Source organism: Pleurodeles waltl, chromosome 3_1 (genome assembly GCF_031143425.1).
Source record: "Pleurodeles waltl isolate 20211129_DDA chromosome 3_1, aPleWal1.hap1.20221129, whole genome shotgun sequence".
Lineage (NCBI taxonomy): Eukaryota > Metazoa > Chordata > Amphibia > Caudata > Salamandridae > Pleurodeles > Pleurodeles waltl.
Window position 1 is genome coordinate 522,304,437 of NC_090440.1, and position 20,231 is coordinate 522,324,667.

Here is a 20,231-nt window from a genome sequence, read left to right on the forward strand (position 1 = left end):
CCACTCACTCTGCCCTTTGGTATCTCTGTTTGCAGATGTTGGTGCCCCACTATTGCTCCTGGTGTGTTCAGTGCAGCCAACTACCGGTCTTTCCTATGTAAACATTACTGTACAGTTGAATTGCAATGTTTGAACCTTGTTAAACGAATACCTTTTGAAATCATTTGACATACACCATACTTGTATTTTTCTAAGTGTGTTTATTGCGGTTCTCTGAAGAAGAGGAGGTAGTGCAATGGGCTGGGTTGATGATGGAGGAAAGTCCAGGGTAGAGTCCAGTCTATTTGTATCACAGGTGCAGTGTCCAAGGGGGCATAGGAAGGGGAGCAATGGCAGTTCAAGGTGGACAGGGTGGCAGTTTGGGACACAAGGGTGACAATCAGGAGAGTCTTATTTCCTGGCGGGTGTCTTGGCAATAGTCTCTGGCATCTACCTGAATCGCAGGGAACGTTTGCGAGGTAGTTCACCTTCTGCAGAGGTAGGGGTGCTGGTGGTTTGTTGGTCCTGTGGCGGGCCCTCCTGTCCACTAGCAGCAACGGAGGTGGAGGGCTGCTCAGTAGTCAGGCTAGTGTCAGGGGTCCAGTGGTGTGCCACTGCCTCCCTCATACTGTTGGCCATGTCTGCCAGCACCCCTGCAATGGAGACCAGGGTGGTTTTAATGAACTTGAAGTCCTCCCTGATCCCCAGGTACTGTCCCTCCTGCAGCCGCATGTTCTCCTGCATCTTGTCCAGAATCTGGCCCAAGGTATCCTGGGAATGTTGGTAGGCTCCCAGGATCGCAGTGAGTGCCTCCAAGAGGGTCGGTTCTACCTGGGCCTGTCCACCCCCTGTTGCACAGCAGTCCTCCCAGCTTCTCTGTTGACCTATGCCTCTGTCCCCTGAACCGTGTGCCCACTGCCATTGACCCCAGGTCCCTGATTGTCCTGGGTTTGTGGGGTTCCCTGGGATCCCTGTAGTGGTGGACACACTGCTGATTGACGTGTCCTGGGGACAGAGGTATGGGCCCGCTGGGTGGGCGCTTTGGTGGTGTTTCCCGAGGTGGGAGGCTCTGTGGGGGTGTGAGACTGTGGCTGGATAACCGACTGTCCGGAGGTCCCTGATGGGCCAGGTTGGTCATCCAGATCCAGGCGACCAGAGCTGCTGTCATCACTGTGGGCCTCTTCTGTGGGAGGACTGGATGTTGCTGGCACCTCTTCTCCAGTGACATTGGCTGGGATACATGTGGGGATGTAAATGCAGTCTTATTGTTTCTCTGTGTGACATCTTGTGCAAGGGTGGGTTGCCCTCTATGTTTGTTATTGCCCTGGCAGCTTTGCCTTGTGTGAGTTGTTATTTGGTGGGCTAGTGGATTCTATCTAGTGTGCATGCTTTAGTGATGGGTGTCCATGAAGGACCGTGAGGGGTTTCCATGCATTGGTAGAGCATGCAGGGCTTGGCATTGGAATGAGTGAGATGTGATGTTGGGGTGTGTGGGAAATGGTGGAGTGATGGGAGTGAGGGTGGGGGTATGTGATGGCATGCAGGTATGGGGGGTGATAGAAATGGAGAATTGACTTCCCAGAGTCCAGTCCTCCTTCTACTCCTGCCAGGCCCTTAGGGTGCAGGATTGCCAAGACTTGCTCCTCCCATGTTGTTAGTTGGGGTGGAGGAGGTGGGGGTCCACCACTAGACCTCTGTACAGTGAGTTGGTGTCTTGCTGCAATGGAACGTACCTTCCCCCGTAGGTCGTTCCTCCTCTTCCTGATATCATCCCTTGTTCTGGGGTGCTGTCTCACGGCATTGACCCTGTCCACGATTCTCCGTCATAGCTCCATCTTCCTAGCAATGGATATCTGCTGCACCTGTGATCCAAATAGATGTGGCTCTAACCGGAAGATTTCCTCCACCATGACCCTCCGTTCCTCCTCAGAGAATCTGGGGTGTCGTTGTGATGTCATGAGTGTAGTGTGAGTAGTGTGTGTGAGGGTGTGTAGGGTGATGTGTTGGGGTGTGTGATGTAAGGTGCATGGGTGGTGTATAGGTGATGGTGGTGGGTCTGGTCTTGTCAGTAGTCGTGATGCCAGTCTGTTGGCAATGGTTTTTAGTCGTAAAGGTTTATGGGTATTGTGGGTATGTGTTTTATAGTTGTGTGTGTGGGGGTGTGGTGTTTGTATGGGTGTCAGGTGTGTATAGTCTGAATTGTCCAATGTGGTGCTGTATGTTTATCACCATTGAATGTTCGCCATGGTGATTCGTGGCTCATAATGTTGTGGGCATTGTTCTGTTGGTGTAACGGTGTGTGTTTTGCTACTGCCACTATATCACTGACCTTTGGGCTGGTGGATTTGTGTGTGTGTCTGAATAGTGATGTATTGGTGTGTGTGCGTCATAATATGGTTAGCGGATATCTGTTGTGGCGGTGGTATGTTGGCGGCAGTCGGCATTGCAGTAAGTGGGATTTACCGCCAATGTCATAATGAGGGCCATAGTGATTTTATTATATCATTACTAATTTGTAAGTTCTAAAACTATATAGATATTTAGTTTTTCAGACAATTCATATTCATAAATTCATGGATTCGTTGGTTACTCTGATCATTTAAGATGAGCCTTGAGTTTTGAGCTTGTTATCACTTGGTGGTTATGGGGCCTTCCAGTTTCACTTAATGTAAACACTTGCATGACCATATGTCTTTTTTTGTTTAAGCGAAAATGTAGTGAGTGCACAACATTTTGGAGAATACTAAGTGAGATATCTGATTAGATGCCATTATTGATATTGTTTTTCAGCAAATTAGGGACTTGCCTTTACTTGCTTTGGATAATAGCGACTTGAGTGGTAATACTGATGACAGGTGAGCTCTTACTCAGATCGTTTCCTACTACTTAGTCACCACACAGTTCTTTTGTCCTGCTTTTTACTACTATAGTGTTTTGGAGTGTCAATAGTTCTGATGTGTCACATTAGGAAATACATTTTGTGCTGTAACACAGGTAGGATTGGATTTATACTTCCACAATCTTTTGATATTGTATGTGTGTCCACTTGAAGCATGAACTTGTGACTTATTTGGGACTGTTATGTAGTATTTTCAGTTCCTCGCTCAGTATATTCATATTTTTGACTTTTAGTGTTTTGTTACTGGCAAATGGTGAAGGTTATCTATTCTAAATTTGAATATTGCTTGTATCATAATGTCCTGACATTTGTTACTTTTCCCAACCCTGAGGAAGTTGACTTGAAACGCATGTTGGATAAGCTTACAGAGAAGTTCTGCATCAACTATATGATACTTGTGTTCTGTGAATAAAGTACACACAAGACATTTTTATACCTTTTTATTTGGTGGAGTACTTAAGGATCAATTTCTCTTGCCTTGAGAGGTAATCTGACAGGTTATCAATGCTGGGACAGTAGCTGACTGACAAACAGTGCTGCTACAGCTGATCCACCCCTTCCCCAATCCTTGGGAGCAGGGGGTGGTGTGGTCCCTTAAAACAGGTTAACTGGTGGCTTGTGGTTTGTCCTTTGTAATGGCTCTGACTTTCCAGACACAGAGGTAGTGATAGTAGAGAAAATCAAGGCCTCATCTCTTCTTAGCTTTCCAGTGATACCTCTCTTATACTGCTAAGCACCAGGTGATCACATTCCACGGGGATCCACTGAACACCATGGACTGTTTTGTAGGATTTGCCGAGCAACCCTTTGGGCAAGGGCATTTGTGCTCTTCACTTTCCCTAATATTTCAGTCTTTCTTCCCCTATGAGAGGCAGATTGAGGTGTTTATCCCTGCTAGACACCATAGAAATTGGTGAAAGAAAAACAAATGTGTGGGGTGGCGAACCATGCATAGGGTCATGCCTAAACCCCAAAAGAGAGTGATGCAGTCTTTCTGCCCACTCAGGGGATCAGGCTGGGCTGATTTTTCCACCTAAAAGCTAGTGAGATAAAAACCTAATAGACACTAGAGAAAGTGTTAAAAAGCAAAGTGATGCGGTGGTGGGCAACATGCATAGGATCTTGCCCTCTCCCCAATAGAGGGCATTGCAGTCTTTCTGCTCCCTTGTGAGGCACATTGAGAAGGGTTGCCTCTAATCTGCAGTGGGGGGAGAGCATGATAAAGCCCACCAGACACCAGGGATTGTGTGCACTAAAAATAAATAAAGAGATGGGGGTGGTGCACCCTGATATTGGCCCATGTGCCCAGCCCCTAAGGGAACAGTACAGTCTTCCTGTCCTCTGGGAGGCTCATTGGGCATTCAACCCCAATCTTTCCCCCTGGCAGGAGAGAAAGCCCTCTAGGCATTGGAGACGTTTTTAAAAAAACATGGGGCGACCATCATGGCATGGGCCGATGGCCTCACCCCAGAAGGAGGCATTGAAGGATTTCTAACCCTCCATGGGGACTGATTGGGGGAGCAAAAGCCACCTGGACACCAGGGATATTACATTTGAGCACAAAACCGGGGAGCGGGTGCCTAATCTGCCATTGAGCCATACCCCTACCCCGAGAGGTCAACCACTTTTTCTGCCCTGTCAAGAGGCAGAGGGTTTGCTTACTACACCAGAAGTTTCAAAATGGCGCCCAAACAAACATAATAATGGAGGTAGTCCTCTCTGACATCGGACCTTTTCCCCACTTCATAAGGGGCAGATAGGCAGTGTGCCCTGATTGGGGAGGTTGCCCTTTATGTGCTCCTCAGGAAGAAGGCCCACTAGACGCCAGGGATTTTACATTCAAAGTGTAAGGCCATCCCACCCTGACATTGGGCCATATCCCACCCCTAAAAAGGAACAGTTTTTCTTACACCCCCACTGGAGAGCAGAGAGGGTGTTTGTTCCTAATTTGACCCCAGGAGCAGAAAGTTCAATAGCCATCAGGGATTTCAACATGGTGCCAAAAGAATGTGGGCAGCCCATTCTGGCACAAGGTTATATCCCCACTACAGCAGAGGCATTAGAGGCTTTCTGCCCCCTTGATGGACAGATAGGAAAAACTGTCTCCTGGGAGGCAATGGAAGAAAGCCCACTAGTCACTAAGGAGTTTACAGTTGGGTAAAACAGAGAGGTGTGGGCTTCCCACCTCGCGTTTGCAAATACAGCCATCCCAAAAAGGGACAACCCAATCTAAAATAATAGGGTGTGACCTAGCCCACCCTGACTTGTGGTCTCGCACTCACCCCGGAACACTCAACAGTCTTCCTACCCTCCTGGAGACTAAAGCATCCCTATACCTATTGCAAGAAAGATGATTTTTGTTTTGTTTTTTTACATATGTGCCAGCAAAATGGAGCTAAATCCCAATATTGACCTCCTTGCCATTCTGAATGGCGGCACTATTTGGGATCTGGGGGTCATTCGCCACCTGAAGAAACCCATACATTTCTGAAAATTAGGCAGGGGAGTCCAGGAAGAGTTTTGGCTCCTTCCCTGTCACTGGGCTAGGCCCATCCAAACAAGTGGGGCACCGCTTTCATCAGGAAACATATCGGAATGCCAGACTGTAGGAAATTTGTGGATACCCATATTGTGTATCTTACCCTTAAAAAAATGTGAAGAAAATGTGTTTTTTTTTTGCTAAAGTTTGAGATTTGTTTGGGCTTCTGGCTAAAGCTAAAAATCCTCATGAGATCCACACAGGTAACACCACCCTGGACTGAAAAAATATGTTCTGTTCATATTGAGTTTCATGCCCTTTCCTGTTGCAGGCGCTAGATCCACCCTCAGAAGCAGGTAACAGTTTTTATCGGGAGACTTGGAAATGCTGGTTGGTAGGAAATTTGTGGCGTCAAGTAGGTTCCAGAACTTTCCTTAGGAAATGTGAGGCAAACGCACATTATTAGCTGAAGTTTGAGGTTTGCAATGCTCTGTAAGTTAAAAAAAAAACTTGTGAGAACTAAACAACCCAGATTGGCCTCGCCACATAAGTTGGGTACTGATTTTATCAGTACATGTGTGGGAACACAGAATAGTATGACATTTCTTATGTCCAATTGAATTTCTTTGCATATGTGTCTTCCAAATGTCAGTTAGTGTACAATAAAGAGGACATTTTGCAAAATGCCCTCTGAATCACATGAGAGTATGAGTAACCACAAATTTGGAAGTGTACAAAAAACAACTATTCCTAAACTCCGTCTTTTGTGTACATTTCAGGAGTTAATAGGTTTCCTTACTACCATTTTCTCATTCATTATATTTTACTATGTGAATTGATATACAGTAACTAAACAATGTAAAACCATTGTAAGGTGCAGCTGAGCTGTTGGCTGTGCATATTGCAAAACCCTATATATACCCACGACCAGAAGGTTTTAATGGGCTTAAGAGCATATTGCTGTTGTAAATCGGCCATTATGTCAAAAAATTACAGATGAAAAAGGTTGTTACAAATGGCTGTTATATCCTACTCAGTTTCATTTTTTTTGGGGTGGGGAGAGGATTTTGGGGAGGACCTAGAGGGTTGTACACAAATGACCCCTTGCTGAATTCAGAATGTTGTCTCCTTTTCAAAAACGTATAGCTTTCAGGAATTACCCATGGGTTTCTTAAAAGAGCAGTGGGAAAATGTTTTTGCTACAAATCGGCTCCCTCCTGAATGCAGCAAACCTTTTGTTGATGCCATTTTTAGAAAAAGAAAAACATCACCCCCCCCCAACAAAAAAAAAATTGTTACTGTGTTTTGGCTATTTTCTCAGTTTCTCAGGAATCTACAATCCCTGGGTACCTTTAGGATACCCATGATTTTGGTGGGGAAAAAACCACTCAAGTGGTTAATAGCATTCGCGCTATGTGTCAATCAAAGTGCCGAGTTTGCAACAAATTGATAATGTGTGAAATATAGGGTTGTTACACGGACCGGCGGCCTTCCTGTCTCTGCTGGGCGAATATTGAAGTGTTAGAATGTTCTATTTGGTTGTTTTCCACGGGTGAGTCACAATCAGCCCTTTTCATGAAACTTTACATTCACAGAAACCCATTGATACGCTTTCGTTGCTGATGTACCAAGTGTGATTTAAAAATCAGTGCACGTGTTTCTGCTGGAATATGTTTCACTAATATTTGATGTGCATGTTTCTGCTGGAAGGACTCCTCTAGTTTGCTTTACGTCCCCCTTTCCCGAAAACAAGTAGCTTTATTTAATCAACATCAATTTCTTAACTGTTATTACATTTTGTTTACAAATTAGCTGCACATAATAACTGAGCTTTGCCATTATGCTAGAATACACGAAGCGTGTTAGAACAAATCTTCAGTAATTTGTCTTTAGGCGTTTGCCCCTTGCTAGTTTTTTAATCTTCCACATTGTAGTTCCTTTTCCATTTGATTACTAAATTGTCTTTTTTTCTTGATTACTTCCAAACCAGTTTATCGTTTCCATGAAGCTGTCGGGAAATCAACTAGTGGGCTGGCCGACTCCTGCCAAGTGGGCCTGTAAATATCTTAAATGTTTGGACGTCTCCAAGAACCAGCTTGGCAAGTGAGTGGCGCTTTTAATGTGGCTTCTCGGTTTGGTCTATAATAATCGGACAGCAATGTCCACAACAGAGACGCTCAGTGTTATTGTTAGGTTGTGTTCTTTGCATCCACTTGACACATCGATCAGTATTGTTAGGCATTGCAATGCATTGTCTAGCAGGGTGCCCTTCCCTGCGGATCTGGCAGTCAACGAAACTGGAAAAAAACATTGTTTGATAGAATATGTTGCTTTGCTTCTTATGTGCTAAGTCTTAGCTTTTCAAAATTGTTTGTGTGAGTTGATGTGAAAGTAAAGTGGTGTCAGTCTTGGGAGCTATTTTGCAGTGTTTTTTTGTGTATGGGTGGGTATACCAAATTACTTTTAGGTTTTCTTCTTAATTGGGTTCTTTTGCTTGGCTCACACATGGAGTCTTCGTGTGTGCATCAGCGACCAGTTCAGTGTCTTACGAGGCCTTGTTCTGTGGTCCAGGGAAACTGTGTGATTACTGGCCTTCAGCTGAATGTCATTGGCACCAGTGTCCTGGGCAGGGGGTTGGAGTCCATGATTGTGCACTGGTGGGTGGTCCATGAGTCCACCATCAGCGCTCCTCCACCTCTGAAGGGCCCTAGGAACAACAGTGTTGATGGGACAAAGGCCCAGCTTGTCATGTCTCCACTTCATCCAGTTTGTGGTCTGTGAGTGAAAGGCGTGTGTCTGGTGAACAGACTGGAGGGCTCTCTGTTCCGATCTGCGGCCAAATAGTGCTTAAACCAAATATGAATTCCTTCTTTTTCTACAAACTACAGTTCTAGGAAAACGGGGGAATAGAAGTTTACACATCTGTAGTCATAAATTACCGAACTCGTAACAGTATCAAGCTTGCAGATTCTTTTGATTTGTTACATAAATTCCTCAAAACCCACCTTTAAATTGCAGTGTTGTCTTTCTCGCCATCCTTCTCTATTTGAGGTTCGTGCACCGTTCGTTGCCCGTAGACTGCTCTCGCACATTAGTGTGGTGCTGGTTATAACTGTTTGTTATTCATGTTTGTGTCGTTTGCTTAAGCCTTATGACCATTGAGCATCAAGTTTGTCTTGCACTGCCTTGTCCTTTTACTTGTTGTCATTTATGCTTGTAAGCAATTTGCTCTGTACTTGGCGATGGGAATTCTGTTACATATATTACTTTTATTGCATATATACGTTCTTAGTGCAATTATTTTAGAATCTGCTGCAGAAAATCTGTGTCAGATTATTTTGTGTATTGAGCTTTAGAAACAATTAAAGGTAAATAAACGTAAATAACACCTCACCTCCTGTACTGAGTGATTCGCTGCCAGTAGTATTTCATGTCACTCTTTTGAGCATCAGGAAGGGAGAAGAGCAAATACCAGAATTCTCCACTTATCTTTTAATCATTAAATTATACTTTTGATTGAAACCAGTCATATAATAAGGCCCCCAAAGGCATTTTCCTACCATTGTCTGTACAAGACTGACAAATATTGCAAAAATAGCCTCAGCAGTGGTCTTGTTGCTAAGGGAAGGGGAAGCACTCAAATGATTAACTTTGCTTAGGCTCTGAAAATACTTCAACCAGAGCTGATTGTAATTGCTAATAACATGAATTGCTCATTATTTGATGTGTACGAATACCAATATCTTACCACTAGAACTGAGCTTCAGATTTCTCACTCCTACAGGTGGCACTGTAGATCTTTCTTTTCTTGCATCATCTCACTTATTATTGGTTTCCATTTCTTTGGGGAGGTGGAAAGCTCCCATTTGTCCTACCGCTGTTCCACCAGCTAAAAGGCTAAAACCTAAGACCAGGAGGGCAGAAGCTTTTATCAGAACAGTGGCCCAGCATTCCATCCAGTAAACACCTCTACAGCTCCTTCGAGGAACAAGTCTCCTCTTGCAGCTGAGCTTCAGTGACTTAAGACTTTGCCCCTTATTTTGAGGTTTCATATTGCCGACACAGTAATAAGTTATAAGGGAACAGAACATTTCCAAAAAGGTGCTACAAGTGCTAGTAGAGGAGGTCAGCAGGAAGTGAGCTAAGATAATTGACCACCTGATGGTGAAGGTAACACCAAGGTTAGGAATAAAGCTATGGAATTGATCACAGACAAGGATATTGCTATTTCTTTGTAGCTTAAGAAAATGAAAGACTACTAGAAGCGGTTTAGTGATTTAAAGAGAATAATAAGAGACATGCTCTCAAAACATTGCAGGGAGACTTGAGACTCGAAACTGTGGAGCGGGGCTTCCATCTGACCCCTCTCATTTGAGCCATAGAAGAACATGGTGCATCCCAGTATCAAACTTGTAAGCCTTAAAAGCATTCCCAGAGGTTTGGAACCAGGGTGAGTGGAAAGTCAGGTAAGCGTATGCACCATTCACACATTGACACATCTTTTAGCATGAGTCCAACAATATCAGCTTCAAATTTGGAAAAATATAGCTCAGGCAGTTCTACTGTATGGAGAGGTTGTGTACATTTATGACAAGTGACTCTCACTGGCTCAGTCTAACACAGAAGATTAATATCCACTTGATACATGTCTTCTGGCCTGGCTTGGACATGGGTCACTGTGACAGAGAAGAAATTATATCATGACTGCAAAGCATGCACTGTCTGCACTGCTCTCAAGAGCTGCGTGGACCTAGAATGTTGCAGGCATACTGTAAAAGTGTGTGTGTATCCCAGGATAAATTGTATGGACATAAAATGTGTGTGAAATTTGTTCTTAACCTGTATAACAATGGTGTTTCAGAAATGATACATTAAAACATTAGGCCTAGTGAGAGTATAATGTCCCTGCACAGTGTACTTCGTCTTGTGGTCATTCATTGCAAGATGGCAGTTGAATCATTAGCCACTTCCCTTGCAGATTAAAGCATGCAAGAGGAGGATGAAAGAACTGTTATCTACAAGCCATGCCCTGTCATCTGCTCACAGATCCAGGAGCAGAGCAGTTTGTGCTACAATATCATCTGCCACCACTTCTGCAGGTCTACCAGCTCATACCTCCATCACCTGAGCAACAACTGGTACTAACATTACTACATCTGTCAGTGCCCAGTGTTCTCCCTTGGACACCACCCAGGATGGATCATATGGAACTAGTAAAGTCGTGTTCTTCAAAGCCTCTGAAGAACATGAGGCTTAAGGCACTGCAAGCAATGTAAAGGCCTAGATGGCCATCGTCTCTTAGGTCATTCTTCATAAGTCACTCATAATTTGCATTCACACTGACAAACTCTATGTCTCTGACTTTTCAAATCATTGGTCAACCATGGGTTGAACGATTTAGCTATACTACATTTTGCTTGCTAGTGGGGTAAAAGTTAATCTAGAAGTGTAATCAGTGGTATCTTTTGGGGGAAAAAACCTGTGTCCTCTACCGTAAAGCATTTTTCTGATCGTTTTCAAGATGAATCTATTGCTATTGTTTGCATCCACTGTTTGTGGATTTTGAAAATTTTCCCCATGGTCCTGTGATTCTTCTCACATTCATACGCTAGATATCATTTGGGAGATTATGCCAAAAAATTAATTTGATTTATTTGTGATCTTACCAGGATAACCACTGTACCTCAGTTATTTGGACAGACTACTTATCTGTTCAAATATGATCTCAAATAGGAAATGAAATGTATAATGAATAATCTCTACCAGCGTTTTCCTTCTGAAATCCTAAAGTAAATATCTGATCAAAAAGTTCCTTGATATTTTCAATCACAAGATTTTATAGCCCTAAGATGAGAGGTAGATCGCTGAAGGAGCAGGACTCTTTAAAGTGGGACAGCCTCCCTGTGAGGCTGAAAATCACAAAATCACTTGTTAGTGTTAGAAAGCCGTTCTTATTTTATTTAGGTATGTTAGTATCCCTGTTCAGAATTTAGTCAGCTGTCAAGACTGTTTAGCGCCAAGATGCACTTTTAGGAGGTATGTTCACGATTTAGAAGTGTAACAATCACTTATTCATTCATTCTTCTGTTAGCTACCCATGCAGGGCATTATCCTGCAGTTGATCTGGCAGGACAGCTGGGATTTCAGCAATGGACATGTGTAACACACTCACTGAAATAGGGAAAAGTCCGGCTGCCTTTTGCCTCATCCTCTCCTACGTCTACCAGCGGGTACTCCCCTTTCAAGCCTTGCTGGACGTCTGCCTGTGCTGCCCAGCCAACTGGGGCAGAGCACACACGTATGAAGAAGAAGGTCCATAGAGTCATATTGCTTTGTACACATTTGTGTTTATCATGATCTTGTAATATGCAGGTATAGGTAATGGGTTACTTGGGAATAGGTTGGGTGTAGGACAGTGTGGCCAGTGGACAAGAATAACTGAGGTTGCTGTCAGAGGAAGGATAGAGGGGGAGGAGTAGTGTAAGTGTAGTGTACATGTGTTGGTATTTGGTTAGTTGTGGGTGGAATGGGAGTCATTGAGAGAAATTCACATACAACTAGAGAAGGGTGGTAATCCCGTTTTTCATGAACATAACAAAACTCAAATTTGCTGTTAAGTGTTAGCTTTTATTTTTTGGGTATATCAGTGATTGTGGTGATTCTAAAGGTGCTAGCCCATGGTGTGTGTAGTCCTTGATACCATACTTGCATCAGTTGGCCTTGTCACACTTGTCCGTCTTCTGCATCATCACTACAGTTTTCATTGGCCTCATCCCTCTCTCCTGGTATTGGCACGTGTTGACACACTGCAGTGTTATGCTGCATGCCTCAGAGAAGTCTGGCACCAGCACAGTATAGGCATTGGCAGTACCCTTCCAACAGTCCAGCTCACTGCTTAAAACTGGTGGCTGAAGTTATTGGGCCGTTCGGCACAGTTGTATGTTTATGTAGTGGGCTCATTAGCCAAGCATACAGTAGATACCCAGACTTTCTTAAAGAGAAGAGACAGATGAGTGAGTTGTTGGGGTAACAGCAAAGAGTACTAATGTGCATATGGTGAAGTGTGTGTGTGAAACACCTATCTGAAACAATGTTCTATATGTGACAGTTGCAATCCAGTAATGTTTGTTCTGTAACAGTGACATCTTTGTGGGCATTGTTGGAATTGTGTCAATCATTGTGAAAATATAAGGATCCGTCAGTGACTTTAGGGCAATGTGACAAGAAGGTTACCCAAGGGTGATCTGTATTTAAGCATCTGTGTGTCTTACATCCTTAAAATCTGTTAAGGCAGTACGTTAAAGTACATTCAGATTGTACAGTGTAATTATGTATGAAGGCATGTATGCAGGCACACCAATGGTGTTCTTGCAGGATTCAGAATGGTGTCCATGTGTACCAGGTACCCAGTTAGAATGAGGTATTCACACATGTTGAGGGGATTTGTGCATCTCCTAAGGATGTGCGTCTTATTATTTGCCTAGTGGGTGGCAAGCCCCTTTGGTGCTTGATAATTTATTGATTTCAGGGAAATTTGCAACACTTACCACATGGTCTGATGTGGAGTAAAAATATGGTGGCAATTTCCCCAACTGCTGGCTGTTTTTTTGTGCAATATGTATTGTTGTGGATCCCTGTTTATGCATACAGTATTACTTGATTTTCACCTGGGATCACCACAGGGTATCACACAAAATGACATTATTGCATGAAAACATGGGTTATACAGTCCTGCTCAACTTGTGATTGGACCTTATTATTTCAGGCTAGAAATTACTGCGAGAATAATCATGTTTCAGCCGTCTCTGAAAAGAAAACAGGTTGGCCTAGAAACTTAAACAGTTATACAGGCAGTTCCAGAATCAGGCAGGCAGATCAGAAAAAAACTGTCTCCCCATTTAGCTTAATCAGATACAAGGCATCATGATCAAACTCACTGAGGCACAGGTGTGTGAGTGGGAATTAGATGAGGCAGGTTTAATTGTGAATACCATCAGATACAGCTTATCAAATCCAAAAAGTAACACTTCAACATCTGTTGGAGGACATTGACTTCCAGAACATTCTGCCCGGCTCATGATGCTTCTGGCCTCATCGTGAAATTGAATCTTCTTTCATTGTTACCTGAGAGTGACTCAGATCATAACTGCATTGGAACGATGCTGTCATTCTCAGCTTTTTGAATTTATTTGCCACATTTGACACACCATACGACAATACGCCATCAGCTTTCACAAACTGGGTATCCAATACGAAATCCTGCACCAGAACTCTTGATTTTTATTGACCTATGTCATACTCCTCTTACTCTCCCTCTCTATCTCTTTACTCCCCAACCTGTTGGTTCTAGTGTTGGTAGGGCTCCACCTTTGTCCCTGCTATTAAGCATGTTTAAACCCACTTCCATTCTGTATCGCTTCTTAATCCACTTTTTTAGCTTTACCTACTACCGCTTTTTAAGATCTTTATCAATCTTAAACAGTTTGCCAGACATGTCTTGTGCCCTAGGACTATACCTTTTCCCAGTCAACCACTGGATGACCCAAAACCACTTAAAATGAAATTCCAGCTAAACCAATACCCTGATTTTTTACATGAACTCCTCGATGACTGACTGGGTTGGTATCGTCTCCAGCACCATTTGAATCTGTAACGAGCCTTGAAGTCATCCCTGACGTGAACTGCCAGTGGCACTACAGTTGATTTGACATTTGAAAATCTTCCATATCTTTAGGATTATCATGTGGAGATTTCTTTTCCTAGGATTTCCACGTTGATTACAAGCCACTTTTGCTCCTGTGGTATCTTGTCAAAACCTACACCAATCCCCGCTACACATCCTGTGCAGCGAAGAAAGGCATTTAAACCTCAGCTGCAAGATTTCTATGGGATCCGTGGACTTAAAATTCTAAAGCCCCTGTCTTAAGAGCACTTAATTGGCTGTCAGCAGTCCATCCTGCAAAGTCTGGTTTAGGTCCTCTGCATAGCATGCTCTCCATGAAATAGCACTATTATTCCTGTACTGGAAGCTGCGGTGCTGCCATCCCAGAAGAAGTCTTTGTTCCAAAATCCAACTGAGAATTGAGGCTTTCCACTTTACCATCGCCACCTGAGGATTGAGGCTTTTCTTTCAACAAAAGCCAGTCTGGGAGGGCTGCCTGTCACAGTGCATTCTGCCAAACTATAAAAATCACTACCTGCACTCTTGAAAATTCAGGAATAATTCCGTTTCTGAAGGGCTCTTAAAACTTGCCTACTTCCTCCCATCTCTGTTCATGATTGGAATGCATATCTGACCCTCATGCATGACACCTAACTTTTATTATGTGGGATAGCTGCAACCATGCACCTCTTAACTAATCCATAGAGCAGGGGGCTTATTCTTTTAGTTTACATCCTTGTGTGCTATCATAATTATGCTGCAGAGCCAAGCTCATAGAACATGGTAAAAATACATATCTGGCTCTCACACATGACAGCAAACACTTTACATATAACTTTACACAACTTAATGGTACACATTTTATTGACCTTCTATGGATAGAAGTTTGAGAATTCTGGGGGAACCATAAGGATTCAAGTCTGTGACCAGGAGTTCAAATAGTCCACTGATCCACAATACTGAGATGCAAGACACACTTGCTGAATGCATGTCTTCTGCTTACACAAATCCTTTGTGCAGAGTAAGAACCCTGTGAGGCCATTCCACCTACCAATGTCAGCAACTAAAACAAACATTGGTAAAGCCAATAGGTCCTGGCTATGCAAGAGCTATTGGCTTTGTCAATGAGTTTTAGCCATGATGTACACCAGTGTGCCTGCTGTTCATTGTAGCTAAACGTTAGTGGTATAGAGGAGAATGGCATAGAGTGGAGTGGCGTAAAGTGTTGCAGGGTGGAGTATTGTGGAGTATTGAGTGTTGTGGAGTGGCATTGAGTGGAGGGGTGTAGAGTGGATGAGCATAGAGTGGAGTGGTATAGAGTGCCATAAAGTGGGGTGGCATAGATTGGTGTAGAGTGGAGTGTGTAGAGTAGAGTAAAGTGGTATGGAGTGGCATAAAGGGTGTAGTATAGTATCATAGAATTTCGTAGAGTTGTGGAGAAGAGTGTTGTGGAGTGGCATGGAGTGGAGTAAAGTGGCATGTAGTAGCATAAAGTGGAGTGACATAAAGTGGAGTAGCATAGAGTGGAGTGGAGTAGAGTTGAAATGACCATTACATTTGCACAGACATATACTTTTACTATTTTCCTTATTCTGACATATTCTGAAATATTTGCACAGTTTCTATACAGACATTTATTTTTTGTGTGCTAGAAAAAAGCCTTTCCTTTCACACCCCCAGTTTGTCAGATAAATCCTCTCACTTTGAAGTCAGAGAAAGGAAAGTAAACTCCAAGCTCCCTCGGAACACGGAGACTGATATTTGGTCTCTGACTTTGAATTCACCATAAATGTGACAAGATAACAACAACATGTATAGGCCTGTTTACAGAAAGAGAGCACTCATGGAAGAATACAGTAAACAGGCTGTGCTCCATGGGAAGGACAAAGACATACTGGGCAGCCTAAAAAAAATTAAGTCAGCAAATCAAAAGCAAGCATGAGTTACAAACCACAGAGCCAATGATAATCACTGGGTGGAGTGCTTTTTTAGGTCAGCTTTCAGAATATTCGTAAGATGTCTTTAGCAACCAGACAGCTGTGTTGACTGGTATCCGTTCACCTGAAAGGGCCTTGATATTCACCAGTTCATCAGCTTAGATCAAGTGCATTTTTCCTAACCCTCAAGAAAATTGGGCATTCAATGATATCCTGGACAGCATATCTTTTTGGCGCTGAAGTAGGTCTCAGGTGTGTTGTATTTGCTACATTATGTCGATTTTCAAGCCTATCAAACACCTGCCTGAAATATGCCTAAGAGCCTGTGATTTTCAATAAAGGGCGGAAACTGGTCAAGCAACATTCTTTTTAATAACTTATTTTTTGGAAAAAAGTAGACTCGAGGTGGGATAATAGTTTACAGGCCCAGAAAGTCATGGAAAACTTCTTCAGCAAGAGTGTAATAAAGCGTCTTCAGAGACTTGGGTAATGAGTCTTTAGCAAGGGAGACTTTAACAATGGACTGCATGATAACAGCGGGTCCTGGAAAGGTGGACAGTCTCGTAAACTGCCCAAGAGACAGGATCTTACAAAACAATTGGAAAGTTGAGGAACTGAAACAAAGCTGCAACTTCCAGAAGTCCTCCTAGCAGTATAAAAGAAGTTCTGTTTTCAATTGTAGAGGTCAGACTGACCACTTTAGATCAGTTTACTGGTATTCCTGGGAGAGGCAAGATGGCGGCCATGTGAGGTGGTCGAATAGACCTGGCATAGTTGTTTTGCCCCACTGCTGACCCTCAGCTGGCTGGCAGATGTGGATGAGGTGCTGGACTGCCTGCTGCTTGGGGGCATTATGGTCCACGGGATCCTGGTAGTGGTACTTTGTGCTTTCAGCACCCTTCTGTGGTGCATTGCTCCGGATACAGTGGGACTGAGACGTCACATGGAAGCCTTGCCCTCTGCTACAGCCCGGATGGCTCCTGAGCTGGCGTGTGCTTCCAAGCCTTGCGGGGAAGGTTCTGTTTGAGACACTTGAGCCTGCAGATCCATGAAGGCCAGCATGCAGAGTAATGCTGCCCTGTTGAAGAAGACCTCAGGTGGGGGCAACCCTGATGCAGACCCTGCATGAGCAGGTACAGGTGCAGGATTGGCAGTAGGGTTGAAAGAAAGGTTAAAGATATTTTTTAAATACCGGCCCGAGGTCGGGCTGCATAAGGTGCTGAGTTTCCGGCTAAGCAAGATTACGATTCACTAGTGGTGATGCAATCTGGGGACCCCTACCCCCCCACCAGTGGCTGCATGACCCACTTTGACTGATATTGCCCCCGAGAAGGACCCAGTTGGGAAGTTGCAACTGTGAGTACTGGCTCAAAATCTGAGGGGGTACAATCAGCGGGAGGCCAGCTCACTGAGCCTGCAGCGGCAGGAAATAGTGTATTGGGCACATCCTGCAGATATAGACCCAGTAGCCAGCTCATTGTATTGCGAGGTCTCAGCATGTAGGTCAGGGGTTACCAGAGAAGGGGTGATAGACCCCGTTGAGATGGAGGAAGGAGCAGAACGGGCCAATGGGATGGTCAGGGTAGAGAGCTGTGTATCTGGTCCGAAGGTCAACCCCAAAGAGACTGGAGAGGCTGCACCACAGCTGCGAAATTAGATGGGCCATTATCGGACTGAATGGCATGCTGATCTCGAAACGGAATGGCCCAAGAAGGAGCATTTAGGCAACACTGGAGACCACCAGCGAAGAGCATCTCAAGACAGTGTATCCAGTGACTCAAGTAGTTGAGACGGGACAAGTAGCAATCCATTGTCTAAGGAGGACCCACACAATCCCAGCTTGATGGTCAGGAAAAAGAAGCCACAGCAGGTGGAGGCTGGTGGCTTGACCAGTGCAGGATGCGACCTGAGGTGGGATTATACTGCATCACCCCTGCTGGGTGGGAGCATCACAGATGGGAAAGAAGCCAGCTCGAGTCACCTCGACGTAATTACATTACAGGCAATATATCAAGGCGTCATGGCACACTGTGAATAAACCTAGGTTGACAGTCGCAGGGCTCAGAACACCTATCAAAAGCTAAAGGTGGCCAGTCGAAGTGTGGCCAAAACATGCCCTGAGTTTTAGGAAAGGATATACAAAAAGGTACACTGTTCCAAAAGTGTATAACTAGCCTAGGGCACCCAAGGTGTCAGGAGCAAAACCCTCATGCATCACAATGGATGACTAGCATCATCATTGGGAATTGCTCCTCGCCAGGCTGGCGCTGCAACGCCTGACGGGCTCCCCTAAAAAGGGGGGCACTCAGCCGTCCTGTTCTGATGATATCTCATCAGACAAAAATACCTATAATTTTAGGCACCAGCAAACGCTCGGAGAGAGTGAAAAATAAAATTAGTTATCCATCCCAAAGTTTTAGGAAAGGATGAATGAGGTGGAAAATAGGGTAACCTCATTGGAGTGTGAGCTGGGAGCATGAAAGAAAGTATGTGAAGCAATTGTGTTGTACATGTCCAATACACTTTGGAAGGCCAAGGAGCTGGAAAACAGAGCAAGATGAAATAATCTTAGAGTTTTGGGCATGTCAGAAGGCCTAGAAGGTCTAGAAGGTGCAGATACCTGAAATTATATAGTGGAGCTATTCAGAGCAGCCTTCTTGGAACTGACCAGTGCGAATTGGGACCTTGAGATTCAGCTGGACCATAGGTTTCCATTCAAACAGCACCCTTGACAGGGGTAGGGCCAAAAGGGTAAAAAGGGTAAAAACCCTAGGGTGATACTGATCTTTTTCTGGAATTTCATACTCAGAAAGGCAGTTTTCAAACTCTCCCATCCAGACTGACAATGTACTGTTGAAGGTTGCTCAATTTTTGTTTGGCCTGAACTTTGTCATGCCACAGTGGAGCTGCAGTGGCGCTTGAGGCAGATAATAAAATCCTTTCAGAACAATGGGACACAGGTGTTTTTAATGAACCCAGCTAAATTAATGGTGGTCATTCAGGATAGGCCGTGTTTTTTCGCCTCATAAATTAAAGCAAAATGATTTTTGGAGAGCATTGGTGCATGTGCGGGCTCGAGCTTAGGGTAGGTCACGTATAAAGTGAAAGATAGGACAGGGACAGGATTTTATGAGGAATTCCCAACATATACTGTGTACTTTGAACGTGTTTTTTTTTAACTAAGACTGTGATCATGAACTTGATTGTTCATTGGGTAGGTGTTTCAATGGTGCCTACATGGGAGTGTTGAGTGTTTTTTGTGGGGGATGGGCCTCCATGATGGGTCAGCAGGAGGGAATGGATTAGTGGTGTTTGGGTTTTTTCTTTTTCTTTTTGTGGGTCAGATTCAGGAGGAGGGCACACATCCATCCACGGGCCTGGTTGGTCCAATTGCTTCTAGTGGTGGGTTGGGGCGGGTGGGCGTCAAATCATTAGGAGGGGGGACATCTGATGGTTGGGAAGGTGGGATCTTGGGAGAAGGGGGTTTGGGTGAAGAGTGAATTTAGAGCATACGGAAGGGTTTTTCAGCAGACAAAGGAGGTATGTTAATTTATTGTCACTTAAACATATGCAGGTTCAGATTTTCTCTGCGCCTTTTTCTCACTGTGAGTTTGAGGGCTTGATGGATGGCGGGTGGCTTCTTGCAGTCAGACCAGATAAGGGGGTGAATGGCTGATCAGAGACTACATGTTTGCAAGATCAATATTTGTGGCCTTAATGACTGGGGTAAAAGAAGGAGACTGGCACTAGGTTTGAAGGTAATGAGGGCAGATGTAGTATGCATACAGGAGACTTTTGACTGATACTGGGCTATCACTTCTTGGCTGTACACATCAAGGTTCGGCTTCCAGGGGGGTGGTTAGAGGTAGAGGATCAGCAATCCCATGCACAGCTGATAAACTGGGTTGGTGGGTTATACATGAATGCTGCGTGGGCGAAGGGAGATTTACCCTATGTACCATTTACAGATCGAATTTAGACCATGGTTTTTAACTATTTGGACACTGAACTCTCTTCTTGGCCTACCGCTATTGTTTTTTGTGAGGACTTTAGGATACACTTTGATACCAAGGAGGGTCTGTCTCGATCCAACCCCTATACTGACAGGAAGCCATTAGTATTTAGGGCACTGCAATGGGTGGTTAAGGGTCAGGGGCTTATCAATGTATTGGGCAAGCTAAAGGCACCAGCTCCAGAGTATCTGTTTTTTTCTTAACCGCACAACAAATTAGTTAGTTCAGATTCTTTTTTTGTGTCTACATCTCTTGGTGACTG

General features: G+C 44.2%; 1 protein-coding gene across 3 annotated transcripts in view; it reads left to right on the top strand.

Moving 5' to 3' along the window:
• LRRK1 (leucine rich repeat kinase 1) overlaps window positions 1-20,231 on the top strand; it is a 654,776-nt gene that overhangs the window by 370,615 nt on the left and 263,930 nt on the right. For all 3 annotated transcript variants that reach the window (XM_069222803.1, XM_069222801.1, XM_069222802.1), the window contains exon 11: window positions 7,348-7,460. In XM_069222803.1, coding sequence (XP_069078904.1) covers window positions 7,348-7,460 — 113 coding nt within the window. The remainder of the gene's footprint in view (window positions 1-7,347; window positions 7,461-20,231) is intronic.